Source organism: Neocloeon triangulifer, unplaced genomic scaffold (genome assembly GCF_031216515.1).
Source record: "Neocloeon triangulifer isolate White Clay Creek 2 clone unplaced genomic scaffold, ASM3121651v1 ptg000014l, whole genome shotgun sequence".
NCBI classification, from domain to species: Eukaryota; Metazoa; Arthropoda; class Insecta; order Ephemeroptera; family Baetidae; genus Neocloeon; species Neocloeon triangulifer.
This window is the reverse complement of record NW_026775556.1, coordinates 20,972,897-20,989,067: the sequence shown is the minus strand read 5'-3', so window position 1 is coordinate 20,989,067 and position 16,171 is coordinate 20,972,897. Positions and strand designations below refer to the sequence as shown.

General features: G+C 36.4%; 1 protein-coding gene across 5 annotated transcripts in view; it reads right to left on the bottom strand.

Annotated features, from left to right (window-relative positions):
- The window catches only part of LOC132201559 (fat-like cadherin-related tumor suppressor homolog), a 110,069-nt gene that overhangs the window by 19,382 nt on the left and 74,516 nt on the right, over positions 1–16,171 (bottom strand). For 3 of the 5 annotated variants that reach the window (XM_059627790.1, XM_059627793.1, XM_059627791.1), the window contains exons 7-15: positions 6,516–6,665; positions 5,050–5,160; positions 3,789–3,941; positions 2,980–3,193; positions 2,690–2,829; positions 1,859–2,345; positions 1,232–1,418; positions 948–1,176; positions 5–548 (exon numbers count right to left, since the gene is read on the bottom strand). In XM_059627790.1, coding sequence (XP_059483773.1) covers positions 5–548; positions 948–1,176; positions 1,232–1,418; positions 1,859–2,345; positions 2,690–2,829; positions 2,980–3,193; positions 3,789–3,941; positions 5,050–5,160; positions 6,516–6,665 — 2,215 coding nt within the window. The remainder of the gene's footprint in view (positions 1–4; positions 549–947; positions 1,177–1,231; positions 1,419–1,858; positions 2,346–2,689; positions 2,830–2,979; positions 3,194–3,788; positions 3,942–5,049; positions 5,161–6,515; positions 6,666–16,171) is intronic. The other 2 variants (XM_059627792.1, XM_059627795.1) reach the window with 1 other exon arrangement.

Here is a 16,171-nt window from a genome sequence, read left to right as displayed (position 1 = left end):
TTACCAGTATTTCCTTCAATTATGTCATATCTGAGCAAAGTCCTTTCAGCCGAGTCAGGGTCAGTGGCCTTGACTGTGAGTACGGCCACGTCCTGGTAGGTGGGCAGCAGAAGAGTGGCGTTGTACGTTGATTCTTCAAACACAGGGGGGCAGTCGTTGACGTCGAGCACCGAAATCTGAACCTCGGCCATTCCTTCGGAGGACAGTCTTGGTTTGCCAAGATCGGACACTCGCACGTGGAAGGTGAACCGCTGCATTTGTTCGTAGTCGAAGGACCGAACAGTCCTGATGGCACCAGTGCTTGGGTCGATTCGGAAATAGTGCCTCGGAATGGCCTCGACGATGTCATAGTGCAACTGGGCGTTCATCTCGGAATCCACGTCCGACGCCTTGATGACCAAAGGACTGCTTTTGTTGGTCAGAACCAAAGCTCCAACCTCGGCAGTTTCACTCACTGATCCGACGAAAAGGTCCTGAGTGAAGACGGGGGCATTGTCGTTTTGGTCCAACACATGGACTGTCACTTGACAAGATGCCTTGGCGCCAGCCTAAGTAAGGGATAAAAGAAGTGATATATAATTTTTAATCCTCACAGAGAATTCCAATTTAAATTATTAATATAGATAGCCTGATTTAGAGTGATTGATGATCAGAGGCTGTTTTAATTCATCGTTAAATGACTTTTACGAAAATTTAAAAAAAAAATCTCTATACAGCAATTGAATAATATAATAATAATTTATTATAATATATTTTGACCAACAAATTGAAAAATTTGCCACCATCTTTGGAAAGAATACCTTTATAATCAACCAAAGCAAATTATTTACTAATTTAATGGGGAAGTAAAACATTTTTGAGAATATATGAAGCTAAAAAAACATTTTTAGGTTAAAATTAAACAAAACCAGTTTCATGAGAGTTTTTATATTTTGCTAAATACTCACCATGTTAGTTGCATCCACAGAAATGTTGTAGAATTTGACCTTTTCGTAGTCAAGCGGTTTTTTGGTGACCACAACTCCAGTACTCGGATTGACAAAGAACATGTCCTCAACGTTTCCCTCCACAATTTCAAAGAGCAGACTCGATGTGCTTCTGGCGTCCAAGTGGATCACAAAAGTCCCTCGAGGGAGGTTTTCAAAAATTTCAGCAGCATAGTCCTTCTTGACAAATCTACATAAAACAAAATAAGTTAAACTAAATTCCTAAGTAACAAAAAATATTTTACTTAGGGGGAGCATTGTCAGCCATGAAAACCATGATGTGCACCCTTAGAGTAGAGGACAGAGAGGGTGAGCCTCCGTCAGTTGCTTTGATGGTCAGCATGTATTCTTTGTTGGAGTTCATGTCCAGGTCGCGAGCAACTTGAATTGCTCCAGTTTCGGAATCAATCGAGAAAGCATTTCCAACATTGCCTTTAAAATGATTGAGAAATTGTTTAAACATATACATCAAATAAAAAGTGAATAAATTCACAAAAATAAACTACTGTAAGAAATTTTTCTTATTAAAAAGAATATATTTTCGGTCTTCAGAGATAATATAAGCTCAGAAATATATTTTAATTTTAATTAGAGAACAAATTAATTTTTTTATTATTTAACAATTGGGACTATTTTCATAGGGAATTTATCTGGAGTAAATTGATTGTGAGTTAAATTATGAAAATAAGAACTAATAAATAAAACGAATTTTCCTAATTTAATCTAAAATAAACAGTTTTCAGACATAGACCTTGGATTAAAATTAATTTCTTGAATTCTATAAAAATTGGAAGTGTAAGAATTTTAAATAAATAAATTGACACTTTCAATGGGGAAAATAAGAGTTATTAATGTGGGAAATTTTTACTAACCAGATGTGATTGCGTAGGATATTTTAGCATTTTCTCCCTTGTCCAGGTCAATGGCCGACACCTGCGCAACCATACTTCCGACGCTGGCAGTTTCGAACACCTTGGCCTGCATGAGGGTTTCACCAAAAGTGGGCGCATGATCATTGTGATCATGCACTTTGACCCTGATTTGGGCATAGTTCCGCTTGGAAGGCGTGCCCTGATCCTTGACCATCACAATCAGAATGTGCTCTTCGATGGTCTCCCTGTCGAGCTTCTCGTTGAGAGAAACCACGCCGGAGACCGAGTCGATTTTGAAGATGCTCAAGGAAGACGGATGCCGGGCTGAGTGCAGACTGTAGAAAACGCGTTTGTCTTCGTCCAGGTCAGTGGCGTCCAGTTGCAGAATTTTGGTGCCCAACTCAATGTTCTCCGAAATGTCTACGCTCAGCATTTCTTCCACAAAACGCGGACGATGATCATTCACGTCCAAAACTGTCACCAGCATCTGCAAATTTACACAATTTAATTTTAAATTTTGCTACGAATGTTTAAATCCAAAATATTAAAATTGAATAATCTAATTAACTTTTATTTAAAAAAAACTATAGATTTTAATCCGAGATAGGAACACTTCACTTACATTCTAAATTTAAAAAAAAAAAAATACTTCTTAACTAGTTCTATTTGAATAAATTTGTTTAAAAACCATGTTCACAAAGTTTGGAATTTTTGAAGTTATTAATATTATTTAAAATCATAAATTCTAAAATGGAACAATTTTTTATGTTATTTGCAAAAAACATCGATTTCTATTCATTTAAAATAAAATATATAAAATTAAGATCGTACCTGTGCATAAGTCATATGGACCCCATCAGTGATGCTGATGTTGAGTTTGTATTCATTCTGCGTCTCCCAGTCCAACTTTTTGGCAAGCAAAATGTTTCCCTCGCCTCTGCCGATGTAGAACTCGTTCCTTTCGTTTCCATCTGGAAGGAATAAAGCACAACATCTCAGCATTCTGCTAACGCGCTGGTTTTCATTAAAAGTTATTTCTTAGGTCTAGTTTTGCAAAACAAATATTTTCCCTCCGAATGAATTATTTTCGGCTCGCCGAACTGACTTTAAATTTAACTCACCGATTATTTGGTACCACAAATGGTCTCCGTCTTTGTCCTCGGCCTGGATGATTCCGACAAGAAAGCCGGGCTCGTCGCTCTCTGTGACCGTCACCTGCTGACTCACGGTGCGCACCGAGGGAGGGTTCGGCGAATCTTCAGACACAGGCACCACGTGCAGATTCACGCGGCACGTTTGGCTCCTTCTCGGGACGCCGTGGTCAGTCGCTTTGACCTAAAATTAAAATAGTATGTAAAACAAGAGCCTGTATTTCAACGACATTAAAATTTTCAAGTTTTCACTAGATATCCTTCATAAATTAAATATTGTCTCAAATAATTTTTTATTTTATTTTTAAATCTTTTGATTTTAGAATTGAAATTTTAACCTTAATTACCAAATAGTATTAATTAGTTATTATTACATTCCGATCTTAATTTTTTTCATTTTAACGTTCTAATCTTTGATCTTTGATTTCATTATAATTCGCGGAGTTAATCTTTAGTGATTACTGTTTGCAGCTTTATCATACTTGATAAAGGGCAGTGGAGTTACTTTATTTATTTGTTAAAAAAAAAAAAAAATTGGTTAATATCTATAAAAGCAATTATTTTTGTAGAAACAAATTTTATAAAATTGAACGTTTTAAAAAAAAATTAAAATAAATTAAATTAAATTTGTTAAAATTTTAACTATAAAAATTAGTTGCAAAATTTATATTTCTAAAAAAAAAACATATCTTTTTTAATTCTATGTAGTTTTAAACTAATTTAATTCAACATAGTGTTGCATAAGAAGCAAAATTAATTTTTTTTTAATGATTTCTTACCAAGATGTCATAGTCCTGTCCAACTTGCATGCCGCGATGAGCGAAAATTTCGCCCGTCTGCGGGTGGATGCGGAACTTGCCCTTTCCTCTGCCGGACTTGATGCTGTACTCGATCTCTCCGTTTCTGCCAGAGTCGGCGTCGAAAGCGAGCACCTGTTTCGAGAGCAAAAACATTCATTTCTATCTATTCGCAGCACGAATATAAAATCTGTGGTCTCTCATTCATGTTCTAGAGTAATAAAATATAAACTACACATGAGAAAATAGAAACTAATCGTGATCATTGCACCACAAGGAATAATATACAACAACTGCGAGAACTAGTTCTCGTTTGATTTTATTACGTCAAGAGCAAATCGAAAAATAAAAATGACCTCACTGCTGGATTACGTACAAGAAAAGGAATGCAAAGAAAAGCACCACTGCGAAAAAAAATAATAATATTCCTCTGCATAACTTCAAAGCGTTTCATGCAAACCGAAAATAAAAATAATAAGTGCGAGAACCCTTTCGCGCCGTGGTGAACTTCCTTCTCCGAATGTGTGTATGGGTGTATTTAGGGTATGTGTGTGTAATAAAGTGCACGTGCAGCAGGGTTTTGATTTAAGCGTCGAGAGAGGCGGGCAAGAATGCAAAACATGCGAGCCAGAAAAAGAACCCCCACCGCAGAAATAATATTATAAAAAGAACTCGGGAAAGCAGGAATTCCACTCTCGAGATGATGTGCGAAATGAAAAGGGGCAGGTTGCATGGAAATTCTGGGGAAAATAATAAACTCACACCTCACCCACATGAAAAAATACAGCAAAAGCAGGACGAGAAAGGTATGAATAGACTGGCGAAAAAGTCTTTAACTCTTAAATTCACTCCAAAATGAATTAAAACAATGGATCTTTTCAAATTGTTTCATACCGATTTTAAATAAGTGGGACTCAAAATTACTTTATTTTAATGATGTGAAATATTTTGTGACTTGTCTACAATGAATTTTTATTTTTACAGAGAAGAATTGCATAAGTTTTAACTTTTAATTTTTCTGATGGTTTATAAAATAAATATACAAGAAAAATGTTTTAGAACTTCAAGCACTATGTAATATAAAAGAAAAACTTGTTTTGACTTCTTTGAAAACCAGTGTCGTGATCAAATTTAGAACACAAATAAAATAAAGACAGCCTTGACAGTTATTACTTTTTCACCAGCAAAGAAATAAAAAATAGAGATTCTCAAAGGGGCAGCGGCAAGCAGCAAATTTTCTTACCCTCAGTATGTTATCTCCGACCAAGGAGTCTGGAGAGTAAGTTTCCCATGGTCCCTCCTCGAGATATTTATCAATCACTGCGATATCTACAGTGCCCTCGGTGTCGTCGTTCTGCGCAAAAGATGCAAAAACGTGAGCGGCGGACACCACTGGGATCGGGGAAAAAAAGTAATCCTCAATCGGCCATGACCTCCCCAGGGACAATCAATCTAGATATTGGTTGCTTTTTGCTTGTGTATCGCATTTTTCTTGTGTCAAATTAGACTCCAGGGGCGTAACAATACAAAAAGCGAAATACACAAAACTAACAAAAAGTATCCCCAGCCCGCGAAAAGCAACAGCCTCGATTCAATCACCCGGAACAGAAATTCGTTCGCCAAACGTCAAAACAAATCGACGGGAATTTTGTTACTCACACGCACGTCGACGCAAAAGATAGGATATGTAATAACCGTTTCCGATCTTCTCACTTCCCACGCGCAAGGTGTACGTGTTTGAAGCAACATTTACCCGTCTTAGAAAAAAATTCCTACCGTCAAAAGCTGAAGGAAGCAGCTTTTGGGAAAAAATAAAATATTTACAATATAAATACCTCAAAATAGATAATATGATTCATTCGATTTCATTTTTGTTAAGTATAAAAAGGAAAAGGTGTCAATTCCAGAAACCGCTTTTGTATAATTAAGAAGTTATTAATAAATTCAAATCAAGTCATTACGACAATGGTGAATGAACTTTTCAATAATTGCCAAAATTAGTTTCTTATTGTAATAAAGATTAAGGAATTTAGTCTAAAGTTTTTTCTTCTAAAAGCCACCCAGCATAGAAAGAAAAGTTACAAAACTGCAACACTAATAACCCAATTAATGTTGAAATTAACCCACTATAATTTAATTTTCAATTGCAATATCTACTATTTTTAATTTCTTTATGTAATTAATTAACTTGAGGAGTTGAATGTAAATGGATTATTTTTTAAATGTTTTACTTTTTTTAGCAAACTCTCTGATGTTCAAAATTAGCGGGAAAAGTTAGTAACTTGAAGCGTTTGGAACTTGTTTCTGTTCAAGGCGATTGCGGAAAATAGACCTGTTCAGAGCGACAGAGCAGGCGTCCCAAAAAGCAAGGCTGAAACGCTCTCGAAGTAAGAGAAAGCAAACTTTTATGTACAGCAATACAAGAAATCTGCTCTCCTATGTGACTTTTTTTTTTAAATCGCACCCGTACAGTTTGTATATATTTCAAAGTTTTCGGCATGCGTGTTTCTTTTTTCTGCTCTCGCTATTGTGACCAGATGTGCCGTTTTGAAAAGCTTCTCCGTGAATTCCGCCTAATTTCACTAAAATGTCTTGCGTTGAAAGTCGTTGAAAGTCGAGTTAAGGGTCTTCGTGTGGAGCTTTTTATGCACAATATTCTCCTTCTGCAGATAGTGAAAAAAGGAAGCTCCGTTTCTATATCTTTTTTACCTGGAAAACGCTGCTGTCGGTGAGGGCCGGGATGTCGGCCTTGATGTACTTTTCCCTGAACTCGGGGGCGTGGTCGTTGGTGTCCTCGACCTGCACCACCACGCGGGTCGTCGACGACAAAGCCGGACTGCCCTGGTCGCTCACTGTCACCTGCAAACACACAAAGAAACGGAGATCATCATCAGTGCTCAAATATAAATGCATTTGGCTCAGCGCCAGTTGCGCGGGTTGCATAGCGAGACAGGGGATTTCATGCTGATCGTGACAACGGATGCGGCAAAAAGCAAGAAGTTTAGAAGTAGAAGAGGCGGAAAAAATCAACTGCATCACTCCCTGGTGACTGTTTCGAGTCAAGGACTGGAAAATTCGCCAAGTGCTTATCTCGCGTCACAGATTGAATTTATTTAGTAAGCTGTAGTTATCTTCTTTGTGATCTGACAGAGGGAATTTTTTCATGAAAAAATGATAGCTTTTTATCGAGTTCTTGGAAAGGGTTCAATATCGATATGCTTTTTTTTATTACTTTCAATCATTTTATTTTTTTGCCATCACTTTACAGGATTATTAGAATTAATATTGTTTATTTGTTATAACAATATAAAATTATAATATTTGTAAGTGATATTAAAAGCTTTTGCATTTGTTGCAATTTATAACTAAAATTTATTTATTATTTTTAGTAATGTTAATATATGTTTATTCCAATTTTTTTATAATTATATTTGTTATATTTATTAATTTACAACACAAGATTTAAAAAAAAAGATAAAATTATAAAATTCGGATTCGATTATATAAATTGCCTTGATTGAAACCTCCAATCATGAATTTCAACAAGCATCTTGGTTTCGTGACTGGCGGTTATACGTCCTAATTAGATAGTGAATTTATTGAACATTATGCTGCACTATGCATTACTTAAATCACATTTAATAATATAATTTTACTTCATGCACTGTTGCCTTGATTTTGGAGTTTTCAATTTTATTGCGATTTAAAAGGCTTATGATGGGGTAAGAGTAAGAGAGTTAATCATTTATATTTTAATTAAAATATTGGCATGGCATTCTGTTCTTTGACAGTTGGAGTCAGAAAAAAACGTTTTCCCTTTAACAAAATCTTCCCTGTTACAAGTCCGTGCTTCACTCAATTATCTGAAGTTCTCAACTAAACTTGAAAAGTGCAATTCACTCTCTCCAAATAATGAGACATCGAAGCGAAAATAATTAATTTCGCACGCAGTTCCTCCATCCATCACGCATCAGTCTCCGGCCAATCTCTTCCGCAATCAAACCTAATCGCGAAACTTTCGCCAATTAATCAAAAGCGGTCCCTCCTTCTTGGGTCTCTTTCGCAGCGACTACTTTTTTTCACTCGACTTAATGAACAATTAATGACCATCGTCTGCGGCGTTGCTTCTGCGTAGCTGATTAATGAGCGCGAAATCGAGAGACGTCTCAAAATGCGCAATCAACGCTCGTCGCCCGCACCACCCCTGTTCAACATATCTGCACCGCAACAATGCTTTCTGCCCGTATAAAACCGAGCGAGATTCTTCATGGCGCGCGGCGCGTCTCCAGGGAGACCGGTTAGCAAAAAATGTGTTCATGCAGCAGCCTTTAGAAATGAAGAGGGGCGTTAAAATTTTATATCGCCGGCGACGAGCGAGCGCGCAAACGCTATTTAATATGGAGAGAGCTGCTCTTTAAAAATATTACATACACATCCGCTCTCGCTTATATTTTGCTCACGGGAATCGCGTGGAATGGCTTCGCTAATGAAGCAACTTCGTCGGCAATAATTTTGATAATGCTGCACTTTTCCGCGCTGCCTCGGCGAAAAGGCAACCGAGACGCACCATGATTCGGAAATTTCTTCTTTCTATCTGCCTTTTCCACCCTCTATGGCGAGGGAACACCGCCAACCTCCTGCAAACCATTTTCCTTAGGAAATTTTCGCAATTGCCACTCTTTGATTTTATGGATCTAGTTAAATCTCAAACGTTAAAAATGCAAAGCAAATGGGCCTGAGATAAAATCGTTTGAGGGACTAAAAAATCCTTACACAAAAACAGACGCATTTTAAAATTTTTGAAAATATGGCAAAATAATACATTTAAGATTTTGCTTTCATTTCTTTGTATTTGAATATCACTGATATACTTGTTGTTATTATTAGAAAAGACAATTCAAAAATTTATTTAGTTATTTTTTTAATAGAATTACAGCTAAATGAAGATACGAATGATTGAAAATTTAAATTTAATACACTTCTTCAGGGTTGAGATTTAAATAAAATTATCCGTTTTCACTTATACCGAGATCTGCATAATATTGAGAAAAAATGTCACTTTTATTCAGTATTGGTGATGTTCCCTAGTTTCTGAAGTGTAGACTTGGTGCATTAACTCCCTCCCTTCCTCACAGACGATTACGTGCACTTTATATTTTTATGTAACAGTAATGTAAGGTTTCTGCCTGTATAGTTGTTTAACTCTGCTTTTAAAATAAGAGCGAGAAGTGAAGACCAAAAAGTATTATGGCTGCCGAGCAGATGTTGCCTGAGATAGCAGCGAATTTCGCTCACTAATTGCAAGAGTTTTGAGTCCGTGTCTTCTGTGAAAGTTCGTTTCTTTATTTCGTCAAAAGGTTGTTAAAGTTTTCAAAAAGTGAACGCCTGTTTTTGTCATGTTTTGCGTGTGCCAGAAAAGTTCCCGACGGTTCCTAATTTACTAAGTTTTTCGTTTCATTTCGTGGATTAATCAACCTGCTATCTTTACTGTGTATCTTTTCCAAAAGAAGACCAACAAGAGTTGGTAAAAGATAAACTAGTGCAAAACAAAGCTCATATTCCAAATTAATATATTTACTTTGTGACAGCTTAATTTAAAACAAAAAGTAAAACAAATAATAAGCGTCATTTATAATTATATATAGAAACAGAAATTCAACAATGCATATATAGTTGTGTAACAATTTTTTTAATTGAATATTCAATTTAAATAATTTTGATGAAAAAACGGCAAAGCCACAAGTTAAATTTCGCTAAAAAGGTCAAAATGAAAGAGAATTTTTTGCGTATTTTATTTTCTGTCACTAATAGTATATTAGTTACATGTGCTAATTTTTGTTTTAAAAAACTATAATCACGTTCAATTAAAAAAAATTATTAATCTGATATTTAAAATAACACGATAAAATTCATTCCAGAATCTATGAATTGATAAAAACAATTAATACATATAGATTGACACAAATTAATAAATTAATTAACATTCTGCACGATGAAATATTTTAATAAATGAATAGAGAAATCTTCTGGCCTGCATGTTATAGATAAACCATCACATGCACAAACTGAATAGAAAAGTGTATGAGCGATTTTGTCCCCGTTGGAGCGGTCGCCGGCGGCACACGCTGTACATTTAATCGACACCATTTCATCCACAAAGCGTTTCCGCGGCAGTGACCGTGCACGTAGCGATCGCGGTGCACACACGGTGTCTATCTATGGCCCCAGGCTCAGGCGTTTCTCTCGATCGTGTGTAATACACCTGCTTCTTCTCTTCCCCGGTTGGGAAAACGATTCCTCGGGCGGCGATGCCAACCTTTTCCGCCCCCCATCGCGCTCTCGGCGCGTCTTCATTTTTCCTTGTAACGGACGGAACGGCACCTGCCGCGTGCAAAAAAGCGGCCCACTCTCCAACTGCATTAACCTAAGTGAGAGATATGAAACTCCCAGGCACTCCAATCATCCGTTATGTGGTAGTCCCGACCGCCCGCCCACCCTGCTTGCCACACCACCAACCCCTCTGAATATATATGGAGGGAAAACGCCGATTTATGTCTAATGCCTATGATCTGCACAAAATAGTTTTGAAAGTGATTTTTAAACCTTTCAATATTGCAGTTTTTTCTTTATGGACAATTTTTTCAAAAATTTATCAAAAAAAAAAATAATTCATAATTTTATTTAATTTATTATATTATTATTTTATTAACATTAAATAGCTCAGCAAACCCTATAGAAAACTGAAAAAAAATCAAAACCGACATTTCTCAAACCTTCCTAATTACCAAACTTTCTTTCAGTTTTTCAGCATTTGTCCAAGATAAAGAAATTTAAGTTAGTTGTTAAACGATAGTTGATTATTTAAATGAAATCAACCAGACACTCTTGGAAATTTAAAATAAGAGTGCGTCTTTTTCATGACCATCACATATAAACGGCAAAGAAAGAAAATATAATAGTTTTCATTTGAGAAAGATGTTTTTGAAGGCAGGATGATTATAATCTTTTTGATGTTTGCAATTTTAAGCCGAAGGAATATGAAGAGATTGTTAAACTTCAACGATGCGAAGAAAGAATTCAAACCTTTTTTGCATCTCCAGTATTGTTTGCTTTTTTTGTTTTGCACAGATTTTAAGTACCTTTATCAAACCAAGTCAATTTCAATTAAATAGTGAAAACAAGCACGCTTTCTAATAAGGAAATTGAGTCAACTTCAGTTGCATAATTGAACTTTCAGATGTGTGTACAAATGATTTATTTAGTTGCATTTATATATTTATGAAAATAAACAAGTATAATATAAAAATATCTGTCAAAATGTGTCATAATAATAAATGCTAAAATATATAAATTAGAAAAAATTATATAAAACAAATAAATATTAAAAATTTTACAAAATATTCAAACATTAAAAAAATATATTGAAGTTGTCACAGAATATAAATTTATTTTTAATTCTTTATTATTTAAATTTAACAATTTTGTAAAGTTCAACCGTTGTGAGTTAAATTAATTAAATTATTTCCTATCCAAGTGAAAATTTTTCACTATAAATAAAAAATACGAAATGCCCTAAACAAGTTATAATCGGGTCGTACGTGTGCAGCCACCCGAAAACTAACTTAATTTCCCGTTCACTCCGTCCGATCTGATAACCCCAAATACACATATTGCGAGTGGAAAGGCAAACCGCACTCATTCATCAGCGCGAGACAGGCCGAGAGAGTCAGATTTCAATCGGCCACGAATAATATTCATAAACGATTCGCCGGTGTTTAACCGACGGTGTTCGATTACTGCCAGTGTCACCAAAACCCAGCAGAAAGCTCGAGAGCGTCGGGCTTGATTACGATCAAAAGTTTAATTAGGGCGGTGACAGCGCTGCTATGACAAAGTTTACGGTGCAGGTCGGATGAATTTTTAATCTCGCTCGCACAGCCCCAATGCATGTGCCTAACTAACTACTAAACAAACTAGTTCACGTGTGTGCGGCGCAACAAATGTGTTTGAAGCACAAGTTGACACAAAAGCGGCCCGATTGCGGCCTGCAGTATTTGCACTGCTCTCTTGCGCGCTACGTTTTCTACCGGAAAAATATACACGCACGCACTCTTGAGCGGCACAATGCTGGAGAGGAGCGCCGGCGGAAAATCCTCGAGGTCTGCCATTATAGAACCCACCCTGCTCTATACTTGGCGTCTTGAAACGAGAAAAGTTTCGCATTTGCATATAAAGACCCGAAGTAGCTAATAGCGAAAAAGTTGCCGGCTCTGAATTTGTAAGCCGCGTTTTTTTCAGTGTCGAAAGCCAAAGAATATAAATAAAAAATCATGTTAAAGTGGAAAGAAATTTGCAATGAAAACGAATCGAAATAAAGATGCATCTCTCTTTCTCTCGAGTCAAGCAAAACAGGAACTGTGTAAGCACGTTTCTGACCCCGCCAAGTTAATGTATGGACTCTTTTTGGCACATTGTGTGCATATTATTACCAAAGTCGGTTTGGAGAGTCAGTTGAGGCGAATGGAGGATGGAAGAAGAAGTATGTTTGGCGATGAAAGAAAACTAACAAAGTTGAGTAAGTATGATCTAGCATGTTCGCCAGAACAGAGCAGAGCAAATTGATGAATAGTTTGAATGAAAGTTCATTTATTTCTAGCGCTTTAAGTTCCTTTAAAATGGAGTAAGTAAGTCTTTGTTTATAATTTTAGTCAATTTATTAATAGGTTGAAAAAGATGATTATCAATTATTGTGGAAATTGTGTAAACCGCTTTCAATTACTGATGCTTCACATTTTAAACTTTATTTCCGTCAAATTTTGGCACCGGAATTAGTAAAAGAATAGAAAATATTAAGAAAATCTCTGTTCCCCAGTAAAAAAAAAACCGAGAAATTTCCAAAGGAAACCCTGAAGATTTATTTATTTTTGTTTTTTTAATAAATCACTCAAATTTTAATATTAAAAATTAATGTTTAGAGTCAATTTTCTGTTCTATTCCAATAATTATCTGCTTTCATCACTCTAATTTTGAAGAAAGGTTTCTTGTGTTTCACATAATTACGTAATTATCAAAGCAACTATGTATCTTTTTCTGTCTTTTCTAAACTCATCCAACTTAACTTCAATCTAGCCATTCTGTATATAATTTAATCCGTGTTGAAATCAAATTCAACTAAAATTAGATCACTTTTCACGCAACATAGGGAAACGTAGCTTCTGGGCGGGCGTCCATCGCGCCAACTTTAAAGTGATTTAGGCGGAAAAGTTTGTGCAAATCGAAACTAGGAACTCGTTACACAAACAGGCAGCAGCAGCAGCCGCCGCCGCGTTTCGATTAAGCGACTGAGGGGTCGTAAAATTCAATTTCATCCGACGAAGAGCGAGTGGGAAAAACAGCCAGAGATTTAGCAGGAAATTGCGAGTGAAATTTTCACCGAGGGATGAATCGCAGAGGGTGCAAAGTCAGCAGCCAATTTTTATTCTAAGGCGCCGGTGATTTGGGTTTTACACCGCAGCAGAAAACGATTTCGCACGTTCGGCGGTGCTGCACATAAATATTTCGCCGCAGCACTTCATAAAGTGGCGAAAAAGTTTGCGCGGCCAAAAGATTAATGAAAACTCACCGGACGCAACAATGGCGGCGGAAATGCCAGTTTTTTTGCTGCCGAGAAACTTTGCAACCGCGACTTAACACTTTATATATCAAAACCAATTTATTAATCCATTGTCCTCGAGCGCCGCAATTTTTTTATACTTAAACTTGGAAAAGTTTCATTATAAAAGTTGGCGACTTATGAAAAGAATGAGCACCGAGCAGGGTCGAGCACCGAGTAACATACCGTGTACTTAAGGGCAAAACGGAACTGCAGAGCGGCGCGAAAAGCTGCCCGCAGAACAATAAAAAGTTTGCTAATTTGCGCCGGCGATGAGAATACGAGAGAGAAAGACCTGCGCGAGCTACGCAAACTATTGCCAAGGGGCTTAGTTTGTTTCCTCGACCGCGCATTTACCCCCATAGATATTATACATATAAAAGTTTTTGTTCGTTACACACCCGTTTAGCCACTTTTCGAGAGCTTAAATAAATAATATGCAGACACACGTTGGTGCAAAAGGGCCTGCGTGGAAAACGTGTACATCGCGAGAGAGGAATAAAAACTTTGCGGATTTATTCAAAAGCCGGCAATTACCGCGGTCTTCGGGCTCTTTAAGTATTATATCCGAAGAGTCGCGCGCGCGAGAGTAGAAGTTTTCCAATTAAGTCGCTGCTCCGTACACGAATGCGGCAGGTTCTCTGTTTGACAAACCCTTGAGAGCAAGCTCATGCCTGCCCTCACCTCTCTCGAGTGCACACACACATTTCCTTACTCCACCCTTTCTCTAGCAATTAAATTTTTGCACTGAATGCAAAGATTAAAACTGTCAAACTTTTGATATCACAGTTTATACAAAAGACAAGAATTCCAAAATGACAATTAAAAAAAAAATGCTGACAAATTATGTAATTGAGATGAGGAGCCCCGATTTTGTTGAAAATTTGTACACATTTTGCAATACACTTGAGGTCTCTGGAATTTTTGTTCATTTTAGCCTTGTTTTTCACAAAAGAAAAAAAAACCATTATAAAATTTATAAGGAACAACAGTGTCCACTGTGGAAATATTTTTCTAATATCTTCAACTTTCTATTTTAACTAAAATTATATGTGAGAAGAGAGGAAGAATCCAAATTTGGAAACAATTATTGGCCGTTCTGAAGTGGTCAAGGGTAGTAGAATTTGCAAAATAAATTTTAAAAAAACGAGGTGCCCCTCTTCTAAAATATTCCTTGTGAAGTATTTATTTCTTCTCAAAATATTATGAGGAGTCGTATATTGTGCAATTAAAATTTAATATCAAAGCTTTGAACAATTTATTATGTAAAAAAATTTTCACAGCTCTAATAAAAGATTTAAACGCGCATATAAATATAATCATAGTTTTGCACATTATTAATGAAAATTTTAAAAATAATTAATCATAGCTTTTATTTTTTGCATTTATATAAAAAAACGTATTACGTTCCTTTAGGTTAATTTATTTTAAACAAAAGTTGAATTAATTGTAATTATAGCAGAATTATAGATACAAATTGCTTTAAAATAGTGTATAAATAATATTGTGCACATACCAATGAATCAATTATGAAGATAATTCAGGAATACTTGGGATGCACAACTTTTTCGTTTTAGATTCTTTCAATTATTTTGAGGCGTTATGAAAATTATGATTCGACAAGTAAAAACATTATTACTATATTAAGCGTTGTGGGAAAAATTTATGTTAATCTAGAAATGATGATAACCTTTTGGGATTCTCCGATTGTCAAAAGCTATATAAAACTTCAACAATTAACTTTGAAAATTTATTCTTCTTTAGAAAGAACGTAAAATTTCTCAATTTCATCTGAAAAATCAGGAGTAGCACAAGGAAATGCGCCCACCTGAACGGAGCAGAGGGCGGTTGGGGGGTGGTGAGTGCGAGGCCCACTTTTCATTAAGGGTCGAGCCGTAATTTAAGCGATATTTGAGAGGCTTTAAATTTCAAGAGGCGATAAATAAATGGCTGAAGGCGGGCCACGTATAAGAAGGAAGACGCACCTGGCCCGTCTTGTATCCCCTCGGCTGGCATTACGAGAGGTCACCCACCCCTGCTTTTAGCACCCACGTTCGTCACACAACACTGCCATCGGTGCGCGGCGGCGCTTAAATACTCTCGCCGGCTAGAGTGGAACGCCAAGATATATTACTGCGCTCACCGAAGAGAGCGCATATGTGTAAGGCGAGAACTTTTTGTCGCGCGCCAAATTCATTACAGCACTTAGGGTTGCCGAGTTCCGGTGGGAACTGCACACCCAGAGAGAGAGAGCGAGAACCGCGGCGGGAACCCAATATGCTGATGGCTCGCGCAAATGGAATTGCTGCGAAGAATTGCCAAGGGAGAGAAAATGACGAGCGCGGGAGCTTTGCTTCCGTTCGCCGCGAAGCATAATTTGTCTTGTTTCTTGTTGGGCGACCAAGACCGATTTTAAATTTATTAAAAGTGATGCGGCCCAAAATAGAAAATTTTAGCAATAAATTTTTTTAATATAGCAAGTGAATGCAAAAGAAATTTAAGTTCATTTTAAAAGTTGATGTAGAATTACAGAAATTGAGTAAGTTCGTTCCATTTTTACAAGTTAATGATATTTTTTCAAATGCATTTTTTTTAGGTACAAATTATTTTCTGAAAATATCCTAAGAAAAAGAATCATAAAATAATTTTAGCGAGTGTTTTTGCCTCAACAAGAAATTAAAATAGTATATTTTTGCAACAACAATCACAAAAA